The sequence below is a fragment of the Protopterus annectens genome, chromosome 4.part0 (genome assembly GCF_019279795.1).
Source record: "Protopterus annectens isolate FY-2018-M chromosome 4.part0, PAN1.0, whole genome shotgun sequence".
In the NCBI taxonomy this organism is placed as follows: domain Eukaryota; kingdom Metazoa; phylum Chordata; order Ceratodontiformes; family Protopteridae; genus Protopterus; species Protopterus annectens.
In genome coordinates, this window is record NC_056733.1 from 1,476,597,357 (window position 1) to 1,476,624,566 (window position 27,210).

The 27,210-nt window shown below is 40.9% G+C and overlaps 1 protein-coding gene across 1 annotated transcript in view; it reads left to right on the plus strand.

Annotated features, from left to right (window-relative positions):
* Window positions 1–27,210, plus strand: part of DBN1 (drebrin 1) — a 1,456,369-nt gene that overhangs the window by 1,095,445 nt on the left and 333,714 nt on the right. Inside the window, 2 exon segments of the mRNA XM_044069321.1 lie at window positions 6,737–6,800; window positions 25,225–25,281. Coding sequence (XP_043925256.1) covers window positions 6,737–6,800; window positions 25,225–25,281 — 121 coding nt within the window.

Here is a 27,210-nt window from a genome sequence, read left to right on the forward strand (position 1 = left end):
CCAGTGACAAATGGTATGCATATTGGTCACCTAAGACAAAAACAGAATATGTTGTTGTTTATAGTAAGAAAATTGTTCAGACTTTCAAAGATGAGTTCTAAAATAGTATTTGGATACTGTTTGCAGCAAATTTCTACATTAAAAAACACCTCTCTATCACAAAATAAACTAAACAGAAAAAAAGATCAACCCACAGTGTAGGTTCCACTAGAATTAAAGTTTGTAGAATACTAACCTAAGGTACGCTCACTACTGGTCCCTGTACCCCCTCATCCCATTTTGAAAAGCTTGCAATTAAACCAAGTAATTTCTGGGCCTTGACTATAGGTTAGACTTCCCCCTTTTCTTGTTAAATGTCTTTTTCTAGTGTATTTTTTAGATAACACTGAGAAGGCTTTAAAGTACCAACCTTTGACTTGCAGCAACTTCTGATTGTTTTTTTGTGCTCTCTCAGCCTGGTCTAGGTCATGGCTCAACCTGGTCCATTTGCCCTCGCTATGCTTGGGCTCACTCCGCTCCCCTACCACCATTCCTACCCACCCTCTCTTTCATCACATTTATACTTTCCTAATCACTCCAACTTGCTCACCATCCAATCACCCTCCCTCACTTCCTCCTCTACGTTTCCTGTCTGACAATCTTCTCCTTCTGCCTTTCATCACTCTGTTTAACATGTCTCCCTCTTGTCACAGATATTAGTCCTTTTGTTTCTCTCCATCTTTCTCCTGCTTCTAACACGAGCAACAGCTTTAAACTCTTACACTGTACCCCCAAAACAAATTTGTCAATGACTTATTCATGCTCCACTCATAATTTCTTCTCCAACATTAACCCAAGCCTATTTCACACAACTCCTCTTCTCTGTGCCAAAACTCTAAACCTCTCCACTATTACTTACATTATGTACTTAACACACAGTTCCACTTTCTCCACTATACAATCTCCAAGTTCTCACATATACTCCATCTCTTTCATACCCTTTCATCCCTCATCTGCTCTGGTCATATCCACCCTAACCCTGGGCCCTCTACTACTTTCATATCCTCACAAGCAAACTACTCTAATTGTCCTAAAACTCTTCATATAACTACTCATGATTTTCAAAATATCTGTAATAAAACCTCAAGAGTTCCATGCCTGGCTGTTCCAAAACAAAACCAGTATCCTAGCTGCTACAGAAACCTTGTTAAAACCCACAATACAGGACCTGATTTCAGTGTAATTAGGGCAGATACTTAATAAAAAAGGGGGTGATGTTGCCATCATCTACCCCAATACCCTCAACATCTCACTATTTACAGAATCTATCTCACAATTGCAAAATGCTGAGATTTTGATCTCCTTTCTGGAAATCAACAAAATAAATAAATAAAACTTTGTATTATTGTCTTATGCATTCCCCCTGGAAACAACATTTCAGTTTCGGAAGATCTCCTTTCTTGGATCTCCTGTAAAAAATTAAACAATAATCCTTGGCAATATGAATATTGATTGGACTACTGCTTCCTCCAAAAATACACCCTCCAGCATAAATCTGTTTCACTTCACCCAACTAATCTCTACAGCTACTGGGTACAACAATAAAACCAATGAAGGTTCCATCTTAGACTGGATTCTTGTCTCAGATCCCTCCAAGTATGTAGCTTCCGGCACCATGTCCAACTCCATTAGTGACCACCTCCCTGCCTATGCTATCCGAGCCCGCCCATCCTTCCCTAAAGCCCACAATATCAAACCTGTCCAAAATCTTTCACAGTTTAACCCCCACACATTTAATAGCTTACTAAATTGCATTAACTAAAATTGTCTTAAAACTCTTCCATTGGATGATGCTCTGCTCTTCTTTAATAACTCCTTTCTAAAAATCGTGGATAGTCTAGCTCCTACTAGAACCAAAAGAGTCAAAATCAATCATGCCCCATAGCTAACAAAAGCTGCCAAAGAAGTCATGAGTAAGAAAGACAAAGCTTGGAAACTCTGTCCTTCTGACCTCATTCATTATAATCAGCTCAGAAACCAAGCTAAAAAAATCATCCCTAAAGGAAGCAACAGCACTTATGCAACTAGCAAACAAATAGAAAAAAATAACCCCAAAATGCTCTGGTCTTCCATCGATAATCTCCTGAACCCTGGTGCCAAAGCCAATCCTGCTCATACCCTGACATGCCTCCTGAATAAATAGCTAGCATCTTTAACTCCTACTTTATAGACACAATGCTAATATTACTGTTACTTTTTCCTTACCTAATAATACAATTCCTGCATCCTCCTCTCCTCCATCTCCCCTACAACACACTTTAACTCAGAACTCCCACAATACCTCAACTACTTTACATTATCCCACTCCAAGCTTTAACACCTGTCCTCCAAACTGTACACAACAATCTTCCCAGCCATAATTTATTATCTCTGCAATCTCTACCTCCTGCATCAAAAAACTCCTTCTGAAATTAAAGCCCCGCTCAAACTGGGCCGACAAAATTCCTGCCAAATTTCTTAAAATCACTGCTGAGGCAGTGGCATAGCCAGTTAGCATTCTTATTAACAGATCTATCCAAGAGTCCATTGTCGTTTGCCTCTGGATTAAAGCAGTCATCCTACCACTTAATAAATATGGCCATCAGCCAATATCTCTAATTTCCGACCCATTGTTATACTTTCCCAATCTCTCAAATTCTTGAAAAATGTGTGCAAAAACCACCCTTAACCTACCTTCTAAAGAACAAAATCCTCTCCCCAACACAGCATGGGTTCTGCCCAGGCCACAACACATCCTCTGCTCTAATATCCTTCTTAGACATGCTCAACACAGACTGAGAATCTGGACACATAGCCCTTTTCTTGGACCTATCAAAAGCTTTTGATACCATCTTTCATTATATCCTCCTCACCCAGTTCTCTAGTGTAGGACCATCTCCCCATTCACTTAATTAGTTTAAAAGAAATCTAACCAAGCACATGCTGCTAAATGGCAGAATTCTATTTCACCTTCAGTTTTAGGCCCTCTTTTGTTTAACATTTTTATCAACAACCTCCACCAAGCCATCCTGCAGGACTTCCTAATCCAGTATGTAGATGACTCCACTATAGACTGCTCTGCTTCTACCACAGATATACTACAACAAACCACCCAAGTATCATTTCACACTTTGGAAACTTGGCTTCATAAAAAAACACCTTTCTTTAAATCCCCAAAAAAGCTAAACCTAGGGTCTTCACTCCAAAAAGGAATACACCATTCAACAAAGCTGACCTCGATATATTCTCCCTTAACTCTACCGAAATTGAGCTAGTAACCCACATTAAATTGTTAGGAGCAGTAATTGATAAAAACCTTAAATTCGATTTACATATCCAAAGTAATGTAAATAAGACCCACAAAAAACTTGGACTACTCTATAGACATAAAAACTTCCTCTCCCTCCCAACTAAACATGTTTTAGCACAGTGTTGTATGTTACCCTCACTAACCTACAGTGCACCTTTGCTAACCAACCTGTAATCCTCCCTGAAAACAAAATTAGAAACATGCTATAACAAGATTGCTAAATTTGCCACAAACAGTTGCCATTCTACTCATTATTGCATTGCCCTAAAAAAAATTACAATGGCTGGAATTCCCCCATGTGTGTGTGTATATTAGGTTATCGAACTTTTAAAAGTTCAAACGTCGTATGGTCGAAGCCATGTGATCAAACTGTTAAAAATTCAAAATGCAAAAAAAAAAAAAAAAAAAAAATAGAAAAAAACTACCTGACCATTTTAAGAAGGGGGGGCAAGCCCCCCTGCACCCCCACATACCCTCGTTCTTTAAATATGCCAACTCTGAGATTGCACTACAGTGCAGGAAAGGGAAATCTTCCCATTCCGCACTGTACGGAGATCTCCATTGAAATGTTTGAACTTTTAAAAGTTCGATCATATGGTGTCGAACATATGACGTTCGAACTTAAGTAATATGTACCTTTCTCCCACTACCTATCACTCCTTCAGCTCACAGCTGTTCATAAACCACAAGACTGCCCTGCCCTTAGCTCCCTACTCACCTCTTACAACCAAATTAGGTCTCTGTGATCTGAACACCAGCATCTTCTTCAAGTTCATAAACCTAAGTCACATGCATGCCAGGTGTTATACTCTTGGAACATTGCCAGAATATGGAATAATCTACCTACATCTATCTGCTTACAACAAAGCCCTTCTAACTTCAAAACTGCACAATCATCTCCTCTCCAAATGGACATTTTCAATTCCTCCTTCTGCCATTACCAAATTCACCAAATCTAAAACTGTTTTATCTACTTCCTGCTCCAACTTTTGTTTTCTTGATAATTCCTAACAAACTTGTAACTACTTAAATCCTCTTCCTGCATTTATCTTACTGCATAACCACTTTCTCCCTCAACCCTCCCTCCATCTACTTTCTTCTCTCCCATTTTCTTCTTTTTATGTTCCAACCTATCTAGTTTTCCTTCCCCCATGTCTCATCTTCCTCATTTCCCCTTTTGTTTCTTCCTTCCTTCCTACTTATGACAAAGAATGCCTCGTATCCCTTTCTACATGTATGCTTTTTATTCTGTATAATGCCTGGATTTTCATGCATTTCATGGCACCATAACTATATAATTTTTGCACTGTTTTGTTTTGGCTGGTATTGTCCCATGTTGTTATTGTCTGTATTATGAACATGTTTAACTTCACTGTTAGTGCAATGTTATATCAGCTTTAACTATTTCCTAACAATTGTTTCATGTAAATGTTCTACCAGTTTCATTTTTGTAATTCTCTTGATCTTTTTTTGACATTTTTATGGAAACTTCTTTGAAACTGTGTAAGTTTTATTGTTACCTTGGAGCTTTTCTCCCCAGGCCTTCACTGAAAATGTTTTTTTTTTTTTTGGCCAAGTAGACTTTCCCGGTAAACAAATGCCAATAAATAAATAAATACTATGTCAAATTGGTAAGGGTGGTGTGGCAGAGTTAACTCTACCTTGGGCCATTGGTGGATTTCAAACCGTAGGCCCCTAACACACACACACACACACACACACACACACACACACACACACACACACACATTTTGTGGGGAGGTCCATGCATAGATGTACATATTCTTTTGGATTAATCTCCCTAAATGTGTACATACCTACCAGCTTTGTCTTTATTATTCAATAAATCAAACTTTGTGAGAGTGTTGTAAATTAGAGTATACATCAACATTTTCTAACAAGAAGTGAAACAAAATGTGCTAGCTTGCTTGCCTGGTAGATGCAGCCACTTCTGTCAGCACTTCAGACACCTGATTGTGTAATGCATTTCAGCTTTGTTCAAAGGTGAGTACTAGTCTAAATGCGTTAAAAGGCCATTTTAAGCCTAGTCAGTAACCCAGTGTCAGAATCAAACCCTGTACCTTGTCTGTAAGATGAAGACGTTAACCATTACGCTAAACTCAGGTCAGTTTTGGCAGTACAGGCACAGAGTTGAGGCCATGGATTGCTAGGGCTTCATTTTATAATTCTGGGTTTGATTCTGTCAATCTGCATTTCGATACTGTGTGATTCTGAAAAAAGCTGTCAAATCAAACAGCGCCCCTAGGTTAAAAAAAAACATTGCTACATACATAGCATACCCAGTAAATATGTTAATACAGTGAATAAAAACAGAAATGAGAGATAATCTGTCAACAAAATATATAAGTACATGAGTAAATATTGAAAAAAATGCTGAGTGACTTTTTCCATTCCAAGTTGTGAAGTTATATTGTGTGTGGCACAGATTTACAGAAACTTGAATGTTGCACCTCAGACTTTGCTCAAAGCCTTAGTAATCTGCTGGTGGCTGGTATTGTAACACACACACAGCATGCCATTCCTGGTGTGTTGTGCTGGCCATAGCTCTCAACCTTCCATCTTGAAGAGCCCTAGCTCTCATAATGTGGAACAAATGGGCAAAATGTTGAACACACACTAATGGCTTACTAACAACTTCAACTGTGAATGTCATAGGATGCTCAAAACATGCAGGTTTTACATATAAAAAACATCCTTAAATGAATTTATATAATTAATTTCTATTTACCATGGATATAATTAAACTTCCTAAAACTGAGTGTGTGGCAGACCCTTTTGATGTGGAACTTAAAGGAACATGAACTTTTTAAGACCCCGAATGAGGTAATTCCTCATAATATGTTCATAGATTATTACTAGGCCAACTGCCCTTGTGGGTCATTTTAAGCCTAGCCCAACTACCTCATGTGAGAATCAAACCCTGCATGCCAACCTCCCACCAATAATAATAATAAGGTACACTTGAGTGGTATGGTGCTGGCATTAAAATATTCATCTGTGCTTCCTATGTGACTGCAGCAAATCCATTGTGGTCAGACTTCAGACTAGAGAAACAAAGACTTGGGAGACCTCATTTCAAAGGTTGTGACACAGAAAAGCACTGGTAGATGGTGGATTCTAGGATTCAGAAAATTATAGAAATACTACACTGCAGTGTCTTGGAAAGGTAAAACTGACAGGGAATGGAGTAAAATAATGAATATTATGCTGAATTCTCCCCAGTTTACTCTTTCTACCAGTTTCAGTTTTGCTTCTTATTTTATTGTACGCAGAGTAAAGCATTCAGCTTCTTTGATTCTGTCACCAGCAAGCACATACAGGTGTTTAATTTAGGCATAAGATGGCATTTTAATTCATTTATGTACTTTTGTATTTTTTCTCTTTTAGGAGACAGCAGCAGTTGCTTGAAGCTGAGGAAGCCCAGAAGCGACTACGGGATAAATCAATCTTTGTGAGTACATGTCTGTGAAAAGCATTGTTCATTTATCCTATCCGTTTCAAGTTTTTTTTTTTTTTTCCTTGACCTTGCTCCAGAAAGGGAGAATGCAAACCATTGCAGTCTGGAAGGCTTGGAAGGTTTACATGTGACATGATTATGAAAATATATACCTTGACAGAACATTTCTTTGTAAGAAAAGGGTATTGAAGATTTCAGTTGCAGTCACAGCACGCGTCATCTTGCATGTACATATATTGAGCAAAACAGAAGGAAATGAATTGAGATTGTGAAAATTAAGCCTCCTGCTGCTTTTTCCTCATATGTAGGCCCCCTGGGATTCTGAATGGGAGAGAATTGTAGTAATTAGTGGACAGGTCCTACCTGACTTGCATATAAGCAGGTAATTAGGTGCTCCATCCCTGCAAGCACTCATAGAGGCCTCAGCTGACTGTATTACTCTTTTTACCTAGTGGTGTGTAATACCATAGTACTGCAAATTGTTTAACTGTAAAATTCATTAACCTATTCTAGTTGTCACCTGATCTTCAGTGCACTGATTAATTTTCTTTTTTGGAGCTGTCTGCGAAAGTAGTCCTTCAGCCTGTATGTCATCAAAGCATTTTTGTTTTTTGCAAAAGATATTGCCCAATAGCTTCTGTTTGTCACCTACTGAAATTCAGATTGATAAAGTACAGGGTTTCTCTCTACTGTCACATACATAGTTTGGGACAGAAGTGAGTAATGTGAATGGGGGAATTCAAAATCTTGTTTGTTTACAAGACTGACAGTGTGGAGGGTAGGTATAGAGTGATGTGGTTGATTCTTCTGTGAAGTAATGTACTGACAGCACTGGCAACTGAAGTTCTGTTTACTTGTAGGCATAGATGCCACGAAACCTCTACAGACTGTGATAATAAGAGTTAACTGCTTATCCATCCATCCATAACCCTGATGTAATATAAAAAAAGGAAAAAAAAAACAGCAATGACTATTACATAGTTATATTTAACTAAACACAGCCATTGCATTGTACATGGTACAGTAACTGGTATTGTTGTAACTGATATAGGATCATAGGATATATAAATCAGTATGACCAGAGGCCATGTATGTCTTGCCAATAACCACCATTTGGCTGTAACACTGCTTTTAAGGAGGGCAAGGCCTGTAAGTCTTGGAGTAAATTTTAGGGCACCCATCTAGTTGTCTAAGCAATGTTTGAAGGGCAATGGGGATTCGCATTACCTGACCTGTAGGGGGAGCCTATTACAGATCAGAGGGAGGCATATGTAAAGTATGTCTTTCAGCATAAAGTAACTGAAGCCCTTAGCAGTATTCATAGATAAATTCCACAACTGTACAGGGCTGGTATTGCAAGCATACCACTGAAGCTATGCATACCTGGAAGTGCCTAGGTACTGATGGTATTATGAAAATTAAGCCCCTAAGCAAACTCCTGTATCCATAAACTTGGGAACCATCGAGTATTATGAGCTAGTGTACAACATTTATGGGACTTGCAGTCATGGTGCAACACCATAAAAAAGAAATGTACATCCTCCGTGGCTGAGTAATGGTGTCATGCTGCATGCGGCTCAGTAATGGTGCCATGCTGCATGCGGCTCAGTAATGGTGCCATGCTGCATGCGGCTCAGTAATGGTGCCATGCTGCATGCGGCTCAGTAATGGTGCCATGCTGCATGCGGCTCAGTAATGGTGCCATGCTGCATGCGGCTCAGTAATGGTGCCATGCTGCATGCGGCTCAGTAATGGTGCCATGCTGCATGCGGCTCAGTAATGGTGCCATGCTGCATGCGGCTCAGTAATGGTGTGCGCTGGTAAGATCATGCACCATCACACCTCCAAACCAGGAATAATGTACCAGCACAAACCAAATGTACGAACAGCAGCAGCAACAGCAGTAGTAACAAAAGAACGGCAGCAAATTCTTGATAAATGTAACACTTTATTCACTTAAAAATAATGAATAACTCTGGTAAACAATATTTCAAAGTGCTTTCGTCTCTGCTTATTCAGAGACTTTATCTAGGATACCAGATAGTATCAAAGCAGGTGATGTTGAAGTGTATTAACCCGCCAGATGCACAGTAGCAAGCCCCCGCCCAAACCTCGCCTGACACATTGCAGTATAATTAATATTCAGCATCTGTGCTGAAAGCAACCCAATGTTTTATTGTAGACATTCACTACCAAAAAAGAAATGTTTTACTAGAGGTATAAGACTAAAATGCCTGTTGTACATCACATTTCAGTCAGTCAATGGGCAGAGTTCACACCATATAACTGTTTCTGTAAACGCTACTGTTATTAATGGCTGAAAATGTTTGCAGTACCAGCACCGTTGCACAACACTTCTTCAGCGGGGGGCGTAGCACCCCCACAATGGGGGTACAGGGGGGCTTGCCCCCCTGAAAAAGGAGAAAGTAATAATTTCAATGAGGATAGAGTTTGTTGTGTGCATGGATTCCTTGTCAATCATGGTGTATTTACAAGAATTTGTAGGATGGCATAATGGTTAAGGTGTTTACCTTAGAGACACAAGGTGCAGGGTCTGATTCTCACATGGGGTAATTGGCTAGGCTTGAAATGGCTCACAAGGGCAGTTAGCCTAGTTCTAATCTATGAACCTATGAAACGCTGCCCGCCACCTTGTCAATCAAACAGGCCACGCCCATTCCCACACAAACTAACTGGTGGGTTAATACATTTCGATATCGCCTCAAAGCAATTGAATTTAAAAACAACAGATCCACCCCTTAATTGATATCAGACCAATAAGGTGTTTATACACCTCATACATATTCATAAAAAGTCAGGCACATTTAAACCTCTCAAAAGGTTATTTAAAAATATATCAAAAAAATCAAAAAGACAATGCGGTGTAAGCAATAAAAACTCATTTAAAGATAACGTATCTTAAAAAATCCTTACTTTATCTGTTTAATGCCTTCAGTTTAAGGAAGCAAGCTAAGGACAGAGCATCATTAATTCCTGGCCAATGTGTAGCATTTGTTTTCATCTGCCACAATACTTCTTGCTTTTCTAATTGTGAGGTCCAAGGGCCACCCCTTGGATCTATATCAATTACATCAATAGTAATACATTTTAAGTTATGTCCTTCACATTCCTTACAGTGTTTGGGCAGTGCATTTAGTGTCTTTACTTAATCTGATATCTCTCAGATTTTCGTAAATCCTGCATCTTAATTTTCTTTCAGCTTTCCCGATATAAAAAGCGGGACAGACCGTGCATAAAGCACAATGCACAATCCTTTCTGTTTGACATGCACCCTTCCTTATCACCTTTATAGTAACACCATTTATCACACAAGATGGGCCCTCAAGGATGTGTGAACATGACGTGCAAGCCCCAATTTCCTCGTATAGCCAATCATAAGTCCCTTCGGCTGGCACGTCGCAATGTGAATAGGAGGGGGGGGTCACTGGGGCAGGCGCAATAACTGATGACAATATATCATCTTCGTGTCTTATTTTAAAGGGTAAAACTGGTGACTTTAATGTATTTAATTATTCCTCACTACAGGTTGATGTAACTGTATGTGACTTGTTATCTAGAAGTATGACGTTTGTACCAGAGAGGAATTTCAACTTATCCAATACAGTGATTGATCTGAAATACTATATAAGGAAATTAAATCTTAATGTTTTGTTTAAATCTGTCGAATATGTAAGCAATCCTTTACACATTTCCGGCACATGTAATCTACCGGTCCACCTGTCATTACAGATGTTTGAGAAATTGATGTGAGATTGATTTAAGAAGTTTGAGGAATGTTGTTTGTACCACTAATATAAGTATTGATGAAATTAAGTGTTTTAATAATTTGAAGCATAACTCAGATGAATAAGCAGAGACAAAAGCGCTTGGAAATATTGTTTACCAGAGTAATTTATTTATAATTTTTATGTGAATAAAGTGTTATATTTATCAAGAACTTGCTGCCGTTTTTTTGGACCTACTGCTGCTGCTGCTGTTCTTATACCATTACACCTCCAACAGAGGAATAACATTGTGCAACCACCAGGGGTGAATAAACTTACCGGTGATCCCTCAACTTGTACAATGTGCACAAGTACTAAGCTCCACAGACTTGTGCAGGGAGGCTGAATGTCATACGAGTCACACAAGGCCATATATGTAGAGTGATTGTGAGTTGTAATATTAAGGGTATTCCACTGCTGAAACATTTAAATTAACCTTAACTTTGAACTAGGAGTGTCACAGGCCTTTTACTTAAATATATCTCCTGATATAATGATGGTGACAGAAACCTGACTTAAATCAGACACAAAACATGAAGAAATGCTGTCTAGTGGTTATAACATTTTCCATAATAATTGTACTAGGAAACAATATGATGGTGTAGCCATTGTATATTCAAAGGTTTTTAACCTTGTCATGTACCTCAGAAATACCAAATATTTGTGGTACTGAAGTAAAGTTAACTAACGAAGTGGTATTTATGTAGCAGTATTGAATATACATCCTAGTGCAGACAGATCAACATCTGAAGGCTTATTACCATGGACAGCTACAACAGTATTACTTAAAATAGTAATCCTGTGTGATCTTATTATCAGTTGACCCAAGTGTACTCTCAAAACCGTTCACTCTACTATCAGTCTATAGGGATTAAAACAGTTTATCTATCCCTGTGGACATACGTACAAACCTGGTGGGTGAGAAAACAGACCCCAACAAGATTTCCCAAGTAGAAATTATGCCTGACACCATTTGTGATCATAACCCATTTTTTTTTTGCCATATGGAAACCTGTCAAAATACATTTAAGCATCCATTATAAAATTGTTAGAAATGCAACTAAATTCAGTATGGAAGTCTGCTTGTCTATCCTTAAGTAAAACAACTGGGAACCATTGAAAACACTTTCTTTAGATGATGCCATAACTCACTTTAACAAACCCTTTCTCAACGTATTAAACTCTGTAGCAATGCAATACTGGAAATTCATTTCAAATCTTGCACCATGGCTTACACCAGATTATAAAATCTAATTAATAACAGAAATATAACATGGAAAAACTGGCATAAAGAAAAATCAATAAACAGTCTGCAGCAGTAGCAGCACTTAGAAAATGTAACTAAGAATGCCGTCCTAAGGCTAAACAAAATTACAGTGATTTTCCAGTAGTCTAATACAGTTAAACCCTAAAGGGGTTTTGTTCAGCAGGCAGTAAACTTAGACATCTTAGTCAGAAATTGTACCCTGCCCTTTTACAGATGAAATAAATTATGTCATAGCATGCAGATTTGACTCATATTGCATAAATTCTATAAATTCCCTCAATAAATCCAGTGCACACAACACATCAGTGAATGACATGTACTCTGACCGTATTAACTGTTTCACTTACCACAACTCCTATCACCAACATAAACAAATAAATACAAATCTTGAACCTACCTTGTTTGCAGTTAATAACCTACCAGTAGCATATCTCCAAGCAGCTGCACAAGCCATTGCACACTAAGTATCTACACTTAGAATTTGCTGTTTTCAAGAAGAAAGATTCCCCACATTATGGAAGTAATTACATAAAGACTAGCAAACTACAGACCTACAGCCATCCTGTCCTGTGCATCTAAAATAGTTGAAAATGTGTTCACACAACGTTGATCAGCCACATAACCGAAAACAATTTACTTTCCACATCATTATGGATTTAGGTCAGGAGATAGCTTAGAAACAGCATTACTAACTTTCGGACAGTATATTCATGACAGATGAACTAATGGTCAGGGTGTAATAGTTGCAGACCTATTGTTCAGACTTTCCCAAAGCATTTATGCAGTTTCATATTATGTGCTGTTACACTCAAGGAACGAGGTTATCTCAGACTCGAGGAACGAGGCCTCACAAACCAGTACAATCAACTGATTTAAAAGTTACCTCAGCCGCCAAATACAGTGTGTATGCTGGACTGATGAGCAGTCAGCTTCCCAACAAATAACATTAGGCATGCCACATATTTCAATATTAGGACCTTTACTTTTTAACATATTTATAAATGAAATGCATCCAGTCTCATTCGGCAAAACTAAACCAATATGTGGATGACTCGACATTAATATGTCCTGCCTCTGCAGTCAAAACTTCTCCAAGATGCTGTGCAGCATTCCTTTGGTCCAGCCAGTTTATTTTTCAAATTTTGCAATGTAAGCTACTAAATCTAAATAAAAAATAGTGGTCTTTTCACCTCAAATCCAACAATTGCACTACAGCAATTTATATGTTCAACAAGTAATACACAGTTGAGTTAGTATGAAATACAAAATTACAGGGAGTGATATTAGATCATAGATTAAGATTCATTCAGCATATGAGCTGTGCGCTGTTAAAAAAAAAAAAAAAAAAAAAAAAGTCGGAGACCTGTGTACTCCCCCTGGTGTCCTATAAGCCTCATCATTTTTCACTAACCTACAGTCCTTCCAGATAGCTAAACTGGAGCAGTAAAATTGCAAAGTTTGCTGGTAACCATATTTACCAAGCACATCACGGTGTGGCACTTCATTCCCTTATCTGTCTGATACTATCTAATCTAGCCTTTTTCTGATGTTAAGACTGCCTACAATGTCCTCTATACCTCAGAAACCTTGCAAGCAGCAAGTTATTAAACTATAAAAACGCCCCCAAGAACTGCTCTCCCTAAAGCAAAGAAAAAACTAAAAATCATATTGGTGAGTGTCTGTACTGTATGTTGCTCAGCTGTTGCACTCTGTCCCAGCTGATATCAAAAATATTGCATCTGTAATTTAGAATCTTTTCTCAGACGTGTCTCTCAAGCAAATTGTCCTGGAGTTGTAACAGTCCCATTACCAATAATAACATTTTTAATTCTAAATTTTATTCAAACTAAATTACAATTCCAGTGAAATCATATCTTTCAGTATAATAGTGCTGCCCTTTTACTATTCCCATTACTAACTCCCCACATTCTGCAGTCAGCTCAACCAAATAGCACTAATTTATCAGACTCTTACTGTAGTAATCTCCTGGTTATGGGTGTCTAGTAAGTATAACTGTTATGCATATGCCTTATCTGCTGTGTAATGATATCACAGTGGGATTAAGTACACAGAGTGTTAAATCACTGAGTGCTCTGTTTGTGTGATGTTCTTCGTCTTCCATTGCTGCAGTCCTGACTATTGGGTATAGTCCGCGTCCAGTCGGCCCGAATACCAGAGTATAAGGCTGACGTCGGTCATGGCGCCTTAGACTGACGTCAGTACGTCAGGGTACTAATGCGCATGACCGACGTCATATCCTCAGTCTTTTTTGCCGCATGGTCCGATGCAGAAGCAATTTTGCGAGTGCAGGTTGGCGTTCTGAGATATTTCCGAAACCGGAGTTTCAGACCGAAACAGAGTTGGCTAAGTACCCGTTGGAACATTTTGTTTTTTTCTTGCCTCAGTATTTAACCGGATGTCAGAAAAAGTGAATAACTGTATTTCTTGTGGGAAGCAGATACCGCATAGGGATTATCATACATTGTGTATACCTTGTTTAGGGCCTGAGCACGACGTTGTTGGTTGCCGTTCTTGTGCTAGATTTAACAAACGCACTATTAAGAGGAGGCTAGATTGTGCCAGGTTAGTGTTTGGGAAGCGTTGTAATTATAATATGCCGTCGGATGCTCCGACGCCTGCTTCATCCAAGAAGCGCAAGGACAAAACAGTGAAGCCTAGGGTTGATGAACCGGCAGTCCCGGACGTCGGTTCTTTAGAAGGCTCAGTGGAGCCAGAGGTTTTGCCAGGAGTTTCCATGGAGTCTCAGGCAGAAACTTTACTGTTACAGGATGTGCCCTCTCAGGAGGTAGGCCAGGCTGAGGGGCCTTCTCAGGTAACTGTTCTTCCCTCTCTTCCCAAGGTAGTTAGGGCCTCTCCTTCTGTTGCCAAAGCTTCTTTTAGAGGTAGGCCAAGTTCAGCTTCTGTGGGGGCTTCTCCTAGCATTTCGGGCTCTGTTCCTAAGAAACATATGCTTAAAATGGCAGAAGATTTGATTACTATGATTAGAGGTTCTATGCCCCGCCTGATAAGAGGCCTAGGGTGGAACAGGAGTTTGATAGTTTTGAACAGTGTTCACAGGCTTCAGAGTCTTCTGTGGAAGACTTACAGGAGTATCCTACTTATTCTGATTCGGATGTGGATGATTCCACTCCTACAGCTTCTCCTCCTGAGGATTTCTCATTTTCAGAGACTCTACACTCCATGAGGGAGCACTTTAAATGGGAAGGCCAGGATTACTCTGATTCCAGGAAAAGGCTTAGGGAATTTTTGTTTTTACCCCAGCATAGGCCCTTAGCTATTCCTCCTGTGTTGAATGTGGTGGAGGATGTTTTTGCAGAGGCTTCCCTGAATCCTGACTCCTTACCTCCTGCTCCTGTTAAGCCTGATAGGTATTATAGGGTGCCCAAAGCTCATAAGTATTTGTTTAAGAGTCCTAGGGCGGACCCAGAAACTGTTTCTCAGGGGCCTAAAGGTGTTAAAGCTTCTGTGGTTAAAAATCCTGTACCCTCTGATAAAGAGGCAAGGGCTTTGGATAGGTGGGGAAAGAAAATGTATACTTCTTCCACTCTAGCCATGAGGGCGTTGAATTGTCAGTTTCACATGCTAAAATATCAAAATTATCTCCTTTCACAATTGAAATCTAAGGTGGATGCTTTGGCGGAAGGTATTGAGTGTAAAGAGTTGCTGGATTTGGTTCATGTGTCTGAACAAGTGGGTAAGCATTCTTTGCAGTGTGGTTTTGATGCTGTACAGGCCTCCTCGAGGGTGGCTGCTACTAGTTCTGTTCTTCGCAGGCATGCCTGGTTGAAGGATCAGAATTTAGCTGAGCATGTTAAGACAAGGATTTTGGATGCTCCTTTACAGTCTGATGTGTTGTTTGGATCGCCTGTGGAAGCAGTTTTAAAGAAAATGGAGGACAAAGCTAAGTCTATGCAGACTGTTAAAGATTTTTTGCAGGTGCAGCCTCCAAGTTTAGTAGAAATTGGCCTGCTAAGGGGTGGACATATCCTGCTTATGATTCCCAGTCTAGGGGTAGGTCTAGACGTGGTAGGGGCAGGGCTCAAGGTTCTTTTAGGCCTAGATCAGGAGTTCACCTGCTCAGACTTCTGGTGAGGGCAGGGGTCAGTCCTTTCGTAAACAGACCCAATGACCTGCCTTTTCAGCTGCCAGTGGACTCTCGTCTGGCAGCTCCTTTGGGAGGAAGACTGTCTCTTTTCAAAGAAAATTGGGATTTAATTACTCAAGACAGATGGGTGTTGGATATCATTCATCACGGTTACAGATTTTATTTTCACACAATGCCCCCTTTCAAAGGCATGCCAGACGTTCCTCCTCCACAAAGAAAAGAGGCTCACAAGCAAGTTTCTCAGTTGCTCCAGATGGGGGCCATTCAGCCAGTTCCTGTATCAGAAAGGGGCCTAGGTTTTTATTCTCGCCTGTTCCTAGTACCAAAGAAGGGGAACACGTGGAGACCAATTTTGGATTTATCTATCCTCAACACTTATCTGGACATTCCCAAGTTCAAGATGTTGACGTTACAACAGCTTTTACCTCTACTGGGCAAAGATCACTGGATGGTAACTTTAGATCTCAAGGAAGCTTACCTTCATGTGCCTATAAGGCTAGGTTGCAGGAAGTATCTGCGGTTTCAACTGGAGATTTTCATTATCAGTTCTCTGCATTGCCCTTTGGCTTATCTACTGCCCAGAGTATTCACAAAGGTTCTGGCTCCAGTGATAGCTTACTTCAGGCTTCAAGGAATTCAAATCTATCCTTATTTGGACGACTGCCTGATTCTGGCTCAAGAAAAGGAAGACCTTCTACAGCATCTGGAATATGTCATAGCAGTGCTAAGATGCCTAGGGTATTCTGTGAACGAAATAAAGTCCAGTCTAGTACCCTCTCAAGACATGTGCTTTCTGGGTGTGAGACTGAATACAGCAGCCCAGATGGCCTTTTTAACCCCGGACAAACAAAAGAGTCTGTCACTTTACTTCCGTCAACTATCTCATCAGTCCGTGCTGACTGCAAGGACAGTCCTTCAAGCATTAGGGTTCATGGCATCTTGTATTCTGGTGCTTCCCAATGCCAAACTGCATATGAGGAAGCTGCAATGGTATCTCAAAAATGTATGGACACAGCACTGCCAGGATTTGGACACTGTCATTCATATAATACCTTGCCTTCAAAAAGAATTCTTGTGGTGGGCTCAGGAATGTCACCTAAACAAGGGACTCTCTGTGACCCGGCCAGAGGCGAGTCAGATTTTAACGACAGATGCCTCGGACATTGCTTGGGGAGCTCATCTAAATGGAAAGTGGATACAGGACAAGTGGCCTGCCAGACTACAGCATCTACATATCAACATGAAGGAGATGTTAGCAGTCCAGTTTGCATTGATGGCTTTCAAGGAGTTACTTCTTCCAGGGCAGGTGTTGATTCTAACAGACAACACAACTGTCATGTGGTACATCAACAAGCAAGGGGGAACACATTCTTATCCTCTATGCAGGCAGGCAATGATTTTATGGGAGACTGCTAAGCTTGCAACTAACTCTTCAGGCAAGGTTTCTGCCAGGAGCACAGAACTCCTTAGCAGATGTGTTAAGCAGACAAATCATGGATCCCCACGAGTGGAAACTGGATCTTCATGTATTTCAGAAATTGACAGTGTCATGGGGAACTCCAGACATAGATCTGTTCGCTTCTCCACTAAACCACCAGCTGCCAAAGTATTGCACAAAGGGGTTTCATCACACAGCTTGGAAAGTGGATGCTCTGTCTTTCAGTTGGAAAAACCTTCATGTCTATGCCTTTCCACCTCTGCCTCTTCTTCCAAAGGTACTATTAAAGGTCAGACAAGACAGGCCAAGGATGATTTTGATAGCTCCAGATTGGCCTCGGCAACACTGGTATCCACTACTACGGAGTCTAGTAAAGAAGCCTCCATGGCCTTTACCTCTGATTCCTCATCTGTTATCTCAGAAGGATGGTCATCTGCTCAATGTCAAGCTTCACTCTCTTCATCTAACAGCCTGGCATATTCTCTGTTGAAACACAGCAGGTCTCAACTTCCTCAACAAGTTTTAAATGTGATTATGGAAGCTAGAAGACCTAGTACAAGGAAGGTGTACGCAGAAAAATGGAAGAGATTTTTATTTTGGAGTACAGCAAAGAATTTGGAGATTTCTGAGCCTAATTTGAGTGTGGCTCTTCAATATCTTACTGAGTTACTGGACAAAGGTTTGTCCTTCTCTTCCATTAAGATTCATGCTACAGCAATTTCAGCTCACTATGATTGTGACCCACCTTTGTTTTCGCATCCTTTGTTCAAGCAGTTTCTTAGAGGGGCAAAGAATATAAGACCCCCACGTAGAGCTCCTACTCCTGCTTGGGATCTCAATTTTGTGTTGGAAAAACTTACTCTACAACCTTTTGAGCCTGCGGCTACTGCTGAATTGAAATACTTGTCATGGAAGACTGCTTTTCTGTTGGCTATTACTTCTGCAAGAAGGGTGTCTGAGTTGCAGGCCCTTATGGCAGTTGAGCCCTTTTTGATTTTCCATAAGGATAGGGTCTCATTACGTACTAATCCATCCTTTATGCCTAAGGTGGTTTCTAGTGTGGCTTTAAACCAAACTATTCATTTGCCTACTTTTTATGCAGACCCCCAAAATAAAGGGGAAAAGATTTTGCATACTTTAGATGTACACAGGCAGTTACGATATTATTTAAGCAGGACTAAGGATTTTAGGCAGTCTCAGCAGTTGTTTGTTTCTTTTGCTTTGAGTTCACAGGGCAAGCCTGTGTCAAAACAAACTATTTCCAGGTGGATTGGCTTTTGCATTGCATTTTGTTATTCCCATCATGGCAAGGAGATTCCATCTGGGATTAGGCCTCATTCCACTAGGGCTACTGCCACTTCAACAGCATTTCTAAGGGGGGTGGCAACTAAGGATATTTTGGAAGCAGCTACTTGGAGTTCAGTGCATACTTTCTCTAAGCATTATCACCTTCCTATCTACTCTAAGTCTAGGGCTGGTTTTGCCACAGCTGTTTTGCAAGGCATGTTGTCAGCTCCTACTTCTTTATAAATTGCCAGCCTCCCTTACCTCTGCTTTGGGATTCTACCCAATAGTCAGGACTGCAGCAATGGAAGACGAAGAACATAGTACAGTTTTGTACCTACCATAAATGTAGATGTTCGAGGATTCCATTGCTGCAGTCCAATTTACCCTCCCTCCTTCCCCTCTGATTTTAGGGGTGGTTGTGTAGGTGAGTTTACATGCTTATGTTTTTGTATATATTGTTGTATATATTGTACATGTTTTTGGTGCAGGTTTTCTGGGACTTGTCTTTTTAGGGTCTTCTGACATCTGGGGCAAGAAAAGACTGAGGATATGACGTCGGTCATGCGCATTAGTACCCTGACGTACTGACGCCAGTCTAAGGCGCCATGACCGACGTCAGCCTTATACTCTGGTATTCGGGCCGACTGGACGCGGACTATACCCAATAGTCAGGACTGCAGCAATGGAATCCTCGAACATCTACATTTATGGTAGGTACAAAACTGTACTTTATATATGCTGCAAATACTATGTTTTGTTGTTCTGTAAATGTGCCTTAGCTTAATATACTCTAAATCTGGAAACATCGAACATTCTGAATGTCAAGGCACAAGTAATCATTCCCAATAGTTTGAATCACACAATGTTGACAGACTTTGGCAGTAACTTTATGGAATAGATTTTTGTGTACTTGCTCTGTTTCAGTGATATTTAACAGTTGGGTGTTGCATTTATTTATTTTCTTGAATTTATCACTGCTTTTCAGCTTGCACTTGTTAAAGAAACTCCATCTGTTTTGCAAAATTGTTGTGTTGTGAAATTTTTTCAGGGTTAGTGAACTTGTTTCTAAAGATTCCTTATTTTTGCAGGAACTCTTACTTCTGTTCTAAAGATTTTGTTACTGCACTTGAGCTGAAAGCCAGCTGGTTTTACAATGGGAGGTGTTTTTTTGTACTCTGGTGAGAACAGACTGCTAAATTCAACCAGAACAAGGGAGGAACTACTGGTCCGTAGCTTTTGTGTTTTTATCTGTTTGGCCTGAGGGTTTAACTTTAGAAAAGTCTTTCATCCTGCTGGTGTAAATGGCTCTCCGTACTTACCTATAAGCAAATCTTTCCAGTTTAAATTCTCTACAGGAAACTCTCTGGATAGACTCCCATTGTTAGTAGACTCTTTATAGAGCCCCCATAAGTATAGACCCCATTTAGAGCACCCATTTATACCACACCCCTCCATTTTCACTCTCCACTGTGAAAACAGGATTTCACCTAGCATTGTGGATGATCAGTTTTCTTCCATTTCTCCTACCAGCCTGGTTGACAGTGGGTATCCTTAGGCTGTGTAGTAACTGCCTCATGTACATCGACAACCCCTCTACTCCTAAATCACCCATCTACAATTTGGAGAGATGCATCTACACTAAGAATCTGGAATCCTTGCTCCCTAGCGCACAGAATAGCAGCACTGAACAGGTTGTCAGCCCACATACTACACATCCTACACAAACCATGCAGTCAGCACAACCTTTACACATGGAGGTACTCACCAAAAACCTATTTAAACACCAGAGTCCTATCAAACCCAAACATGCTACACTTAATACAGCACCTGCAGTACTCAGTACATACAAAAACACAAGCAGTAGTGTCTCACCAAATAAGACCCTAAGGCAAAGCATATCTAAACCAAATTTTTATAGTCATAGGTGACTCCATTGTGAGACGCACAGATGTCCTACTCACCAGGCTGGACAAGGAGAAGGTTACAGTCAGCTGTCTGTCAGGTGCCAGGATTCATCAGATCACACATGCACTCAAGTCTGTCAACAGCAAGTACTGTTATGACTCCTTCATAGTTCATGTTGGTGTGAATGACCTGAGACGTACCTCACTGGGAGTGAGTATATAAAGAAGACATGATTTAGCTCTCTGAATATGTGTCCCAGGCAGGTATGTCCCAAGCCTTGAGCAGCATTCTACACTCACCTAGGAAGATACCACAGTATAAACAAAAAATAATTGATTTCAACAATTGGCTTAGTTTCTAGTGTCATTTTAAGGGGATCCAGTTCCTGTCAACCTGGGATGACATGGTTGGTAGACCACGCTGCTTTGCCAGAGATGGTCTTCACCTGCCACCTCTAGGTTTTCGGGTACTGGCTAAGGCACTTGCCTCACACATATAGAGCCTTTTTTTAAGCAACATCTCAAAAACAAAATTTCCAATGTGAAAATATCACTCCCAAATAAATTAAGGGTTATGCTGCTAAACTCTTACTTTAAATCAGAAACTGCACTCTGTGTAAGCATTCCTCGGCCTGGAGGATATTGACATCTGTGCAGTCACAGAGACTTGGTTCAGGGCCAAAGAGAGTGCCCTGGCCTTGCAAAGCTACAATGCCTTCCACACTTTCAGACTGCAAAATGAACATGCATGGACCAAGGAGGAGGTGCATGTATTTTCAACAAAGATAAATCCACCTCTAGAGTGGTCAGGCAGGAAAACTCCATAGAGTTGCTCCAAATTAAAACAACTGTAGGTAAGACCCCCCTTCAAGTCATCATTAGCTATAGGTCTCCTTCAGTGAACCAGGATACCCACACTGCTTATTTGGGCCTACGTGAGTCACTCAAGTTACAACCAAACACTCTAGTGATGGGCAATTTTTAACTATCCCTCCATTGACTGGGAAACTTACATGAGTACCAACATGCTGACACAAACGTTCCTGTACTTTAACACTAATGCCATGGAACAAATAGTTTTCAACCCCACAAGTGGCACAGATATTCTCTACCTGGTCCTCACCAACATGAGTGACCGTTGCACCACCACAGGTATAGGACCCTCACCAGTTAAATCTGATCTCAAATCAGTCACATTTGAAGTAGCTATAACACTTGAAACCCTCTTAGGTGAGGTCAGGCTAAAAAATGTCACTAAAGCTAATTATACCCTCGCAAAGGATGGCATAAATAAATTCCAAGCTCCTGTTCCACAGATGGCATTGACAACTATATTAAGGTATACACAAATCCTCTCTCTTTACAAACGCTTATACAAATGCATTGACACAGCTGTATCTGATTAGAATCAAAACAAGATCCAAAAGAAAAAAACAAGCCTTCCTGGCAGACATCTAGCATTAGAAAGTTATACAACAAGAGGAAGAAGTTGCTGTCTAAGAATAAAAATCGAGAGGTCCCAGCACTGGAAGAACACTCTCCTCTGCTTGAACAAATAACACAACTTGTAAAATTCTGTAAGGGCAACTTCAAAAAATTTAGCAAGCAGACGTGTGCTGAACTAGCTGTGGATGGCATCACACACACTAATCCTGCGATAATAGCTAACCTGTTAGCTGACAGGCTTGGTGAAAATTTCAGCCCCTGCCCCCTCCAAACATTCTACAGTGCATTCCCTCTACATCTCCCCCACCTTGCATCTCCAAGGAAGAAGTCATTAACTCTCTCTAAGGCCAAAAACACAGCCTCTGTGGGACTAGATGGCATCCCAGGTTGCATTTTAAATGGTCTAAAACATGCGTTAGTAACTCCATTAGGTATCCTCTTCAACCATAGCCTGAGTACTGGTTTTGTTCCTGCTGAATGGAAAACAGCAACCGTCATCCCCCTTCATAAAGGAGGTACAGCAACCAACCTTGGGAACTGCAGACCCATAAGCTTAACCAGCCTTATCTGCAAGGCCATGAAACCAATCATCATGGATCTTGTAAATAAGGATATAGGTGATCTACAAACCCTGATCTGACACAGTTTGGTTTTGTCAAAGGCAGGTTATGCTTGTTAAACCTGGTGGACTACTTCGAAAATGTCACCAGAGCCTTAGATAAAGGCAAATCTGTGCATACAGCCTACATTGATTTAGCCAAGGCCTTCAACACAATCCCACATTAAGGCATCATTGGTAAACTCTCCCAGTTGAATATGAAGCCTTATGTTGTCAGGTGGATTGCTAACTGACTCGCACTCAGTCATAGTTGGAGACTTTGACTGATCAAAATGTTGCCTTTAGGAAGTATGACATTGTTGTGAATGTTTGTTGATTATGGGTAGTGTGACTTTATGCATGAAGACACAGTTGCATGAGAGTACTTATAAGACAGTCATATTGAAATGAGTCATGATCTACCCTTCACAAAACCAAACTGTGTAGGATCCAGAGTTTGGAGATTCCCTATATCCTTGTTTATTAGGTCCATGATGATGCGTTCCACAGCTTTGCATATCAGACTCGTCAGGCTAATGGGGCGATAGTTCCCAGGGTCTGTAGTTGCTCCTCCTTTGTGGAGTGGGATGATTGTAGCAGTGCGCCATTCAGTAGGGACAAAGCTTGAGGTGAGGCTGTGAATGAACATGGCACACAGGTGAGGCGCCAGTTCACTCTGTATTTCATGTAGAACACAGCCAGGGATATTGTCAAGTCCCATAGAAGCTGTATTCTTGGCCTTGGACAGTGCTGTTTTAACATGTACAGCAGTAATACTGGGTGCCTGGCAATCTACTGGTATTGTGATTGGTCTTTTGGGAGGGGTGGCAAATTTGGCACTGAATCTGTCTGCCAGTATATTGGAAATATCTGTTGGCTCAGTATAAGAGGTACCATTGTGCAGTAGCTCAGAGCAAATCTGGGTATTGCCGTGGAGATTCTTTACATAACTGTAGAAGGCCTTGTGGTTGTCTTTACTATCTGCTGCAATTTTCATAGCTAGCTTTAGAGTATTTGATGAGGGATCTCAACCTATTGTTGAGGCTGATAAGGGAGTTTTTCCAGTCTTGGGATTTCACCGTATTCTGCATCAGTTTCCTCCTTCTGTTGTAGAGTTTGTTTATGGCAGGAGACCACCAGATTTGCTTCCTTTTTTTTTTTTTTTTTTTGAGAAGAGAGTCTTTGTTCTATTGGGTATGGCGAGATCCATGCGTTTGTGTACATGCTCGCACAGTGCATTGGTGTATGACTCTGCAGTCATGCAACTATTCTCCATTTGCATGGGTGCCGTGAAGTTAGCCACTTCTGTTTTTAGGGGCCCAAAGTTAGCTTTAGAGAAGTTTTTCATGGTGGTTACCTTTGTGGTGGTTGGGGGGGGGGTGATGTGGATTTCCAAGGTGATTAGTTTGTGGTCAGATCTAACCAAAGAGGAGCTGACTATTGGTATACAGCTACAGTCACCCATGTTAGTATTGAGCAGGTCAAGGATGTTGCTACCTCTAATGGGGGTAAGAACGAGCTGGTCCAGGGCATTGGAATTAATTAATTCCAGGAAGTGTTGGGCAGGTGTATTGGTACATGAGTAGTTTTCCCACTACTGTGTCTTTTGTTTGCCTGTTTTATTTTTCTTCCTCTGGTTGTATTTTGTATAAGTCGTCTTTTGTTAACCAGGTAAGTGAAACTGGTCCAGGGACCCTTTTCTGCCTTATTCTGGGCCACATACTAAAACATAATGTGGGCATATCACATGTATGCAATCAAACTACTTGTCAATACAGACATAATGATAGCAGTACTGATTCTTATAACTTAAGAAAATTAGTATTTATGACCGTTTTCAGAACAAATATCATAATAGCAGTAACGTTGTTAGCACGTAAATAATCGTATAGCCTACTGCGAATGTTAATGCAATATAAAAGCGGTAGAGCTGGCACCAAGCAGAATATTAACATAACAGGTGATGGCATATGTAGCTCATGTGATCATTTTTGTGGGATTCTGGGTGTCTTTGCGTTTTAGCTTTATTTGTGAATGTATGTGTGTGTGATATACACATAAGTACATGTCTTCCTGCAATATACCTCATGCTCTTGGATGTATAGCTCATTTTGTGTAATCTCATTATGTGTTAATATCCACTAATATGTGTACACACGCGTTTGTTTGAATGTGAGTGATTCTTGACATAAGTGAGCATTTCTTTATGGTTTATGAATTTTAGATGTGCGAGATCATTTGTGTGGAGTTCTCAACTTCAACTAGATATGTATAAGCCATTTTGTCAGTGTAGGTAAAATTCAAACTTATCCTTCCAGACATTTTAACTTTACAGTGTTAAAGGGACACTGAAGCCTGTCCTGGCAGTCCATGGATGCGGTGTTGGTCTATTGCATGTATGTATGTTTCATTAAATAATAAGTTGCTTCAATTTTCCTACAGCTACTTGGGTTTATTACTATCCTTGTAGGACACTGGACTTCGGACACGTGTTTGTTAACTTCATGATGTAGATGTAATAAGAAATCTAGTACTACAGACTAACATTTCTGTTTTGTTCTTTCTAGGTGGATCAGGAAGATGATGAGTTAAGTCCATCTAAGAAGACAGAGTCTGAAGTGGAGGTGAGCCTACTTTACCCACAAACTTCTTTTCGCATTACCATTTTTTTAAATTCTCTGTACCAATTCCCCATCTCTAGGCTAAACTGGAAATGGATTACCAGGAGTGTGTTTCTCAAAATGTGTATAGACATTCACAGTTTCCAAAGCTTGTAACAAGGTAAAGAAAGGCAAGCCAGGAAATTTTAGTTGGGTCTGGCACCCCACCTGTGACCTGGAGGGTATCAGGACTAATGAGAATTGAGAGTACAAAGCATTAATGGAGATAAAATCACTTTAGGTAGCAGATCTAGGAGACTGTCTCTCTGATAACATCCCTATGGGAGGAATCAAAGACATCTTGTTGAAGTTTCAAGTAGCCCATTGACCTGCTTAACTGAATAAACTACTTGAAACTTCAGTAAAGCAGGCATCAGAGAGAGAGAGAGAGAGAGAGAGTCTTCTATATCTGCTAGCTGAAGTGATTTTTTCTGGACTAAAATTTTTAACATAGGGTGGTGTCTCATTTTATAGTAATGTAGCTCCACTGAGAACAAAGTTGTAGAACTGTATGGATTCATGGCATCTTGTTGGCAGTTCAACTCTTCAAAAGTATGCCACAAATGTAAATGTAAAATAATGATGTCCTTCAAGGATGCATCTGCAGTCATCACATATGGGTTGTCCTGCCTCAGGCAGCCCCTCGGTCGGCCGGATTCCAAAGTCTGGGTCCGGCGTCAGCTGACGTCGCCCCTTCCCCGAAGTCAAAGCACCTGGGGTATAAAAGCGTCAGCCGACGCCATCTTCTTCAGTCTTTCTTGCCGCGTGGTGCCCGAAGCAGAAGCAGTTCGCAAGTGCTGGTCGGCCAGCTCCTGTAATTCAGCTACCGAAGACTTCAAAAGCTAAGTACCCAGCTGGGGACTCTTTCTTGCCTCAGCCGATGTCAGATAAAGTTAATAATTGTTTAACTTGTGGGAAACAAATACCTCATAAGGATTTCCACTCTTACTGCCTCCCCTGCCTAGGCCCAGACCACGATGTCTCGGCCTGTTCAGCCTGTGCTTCCTTCAACCGACGCACTCTTAGACGTCGGGCGGAGTTTGCAGAGGAATTTTTTGGGGCTAGTTTTTCATACAATATGCTATCGGAGACTCCGACTTCACATTTAATAAAGAAACGGAAGGACAAGGACTGACACGTGGGCCGCGGTTTCGGCTGAAACCACGGCCAGGCCTACCGCGAGTGTCTCGGTCTCGGCTGAAACAGAGTCCTTGGTACTTCCGACCCCCGAAACCACTCAACCGACAACCTCGGCCCCGGAGGCCCCTGCTGAGTCGGTTATTGAATTTCCTTCAGAAACTGGTGTCTTGGAAACTTCCGACACCATTCTTCTAGACAAAACTACTCCAGCACATGGTGCAGCTAGGCCTCCTGCATCCACGTCCATAAAGGCATTCACCAGGGCTAAAGTTGCTAGACATACTAAAGCTATGCCTCCCAGGGTTATTCCTCAGGGACCGTCTACAAGTTCACAGATTCTTACTTTAGCAGAGGACCTTATTTCCTTGATTAGGGGATCTCAACCCCATCCAGACAGGGGCTCTCAACCTCCTCTAGACAAAAGGCCCAGGGTTGAGCCCTCTGATCCCCACTCCTCAGCGGAGGCCTCTGATGGCTCTGCTCTCTCGGACTACCAGGAGGAGTCTTTTTCGGCCTACGAGGATTCTGATGCAGAGGAATCCATCCCTTCGGACTCCCCTCCTGAAGAACTATCCTTCGAGGAGACCCTACACACTATGAGAGAGCATTTCAAATGGCAGGGCCAGGAATTTTCTTATTCCAGGAAAAGATTAAGAACTTTTCTGCATTTACCTCAGCATAGACCTTTGGCTATTCCTCCTGTTTTGAATGTCATTGATGATGTGTAGTCTGAGTCTAGCATAACCCCTGACA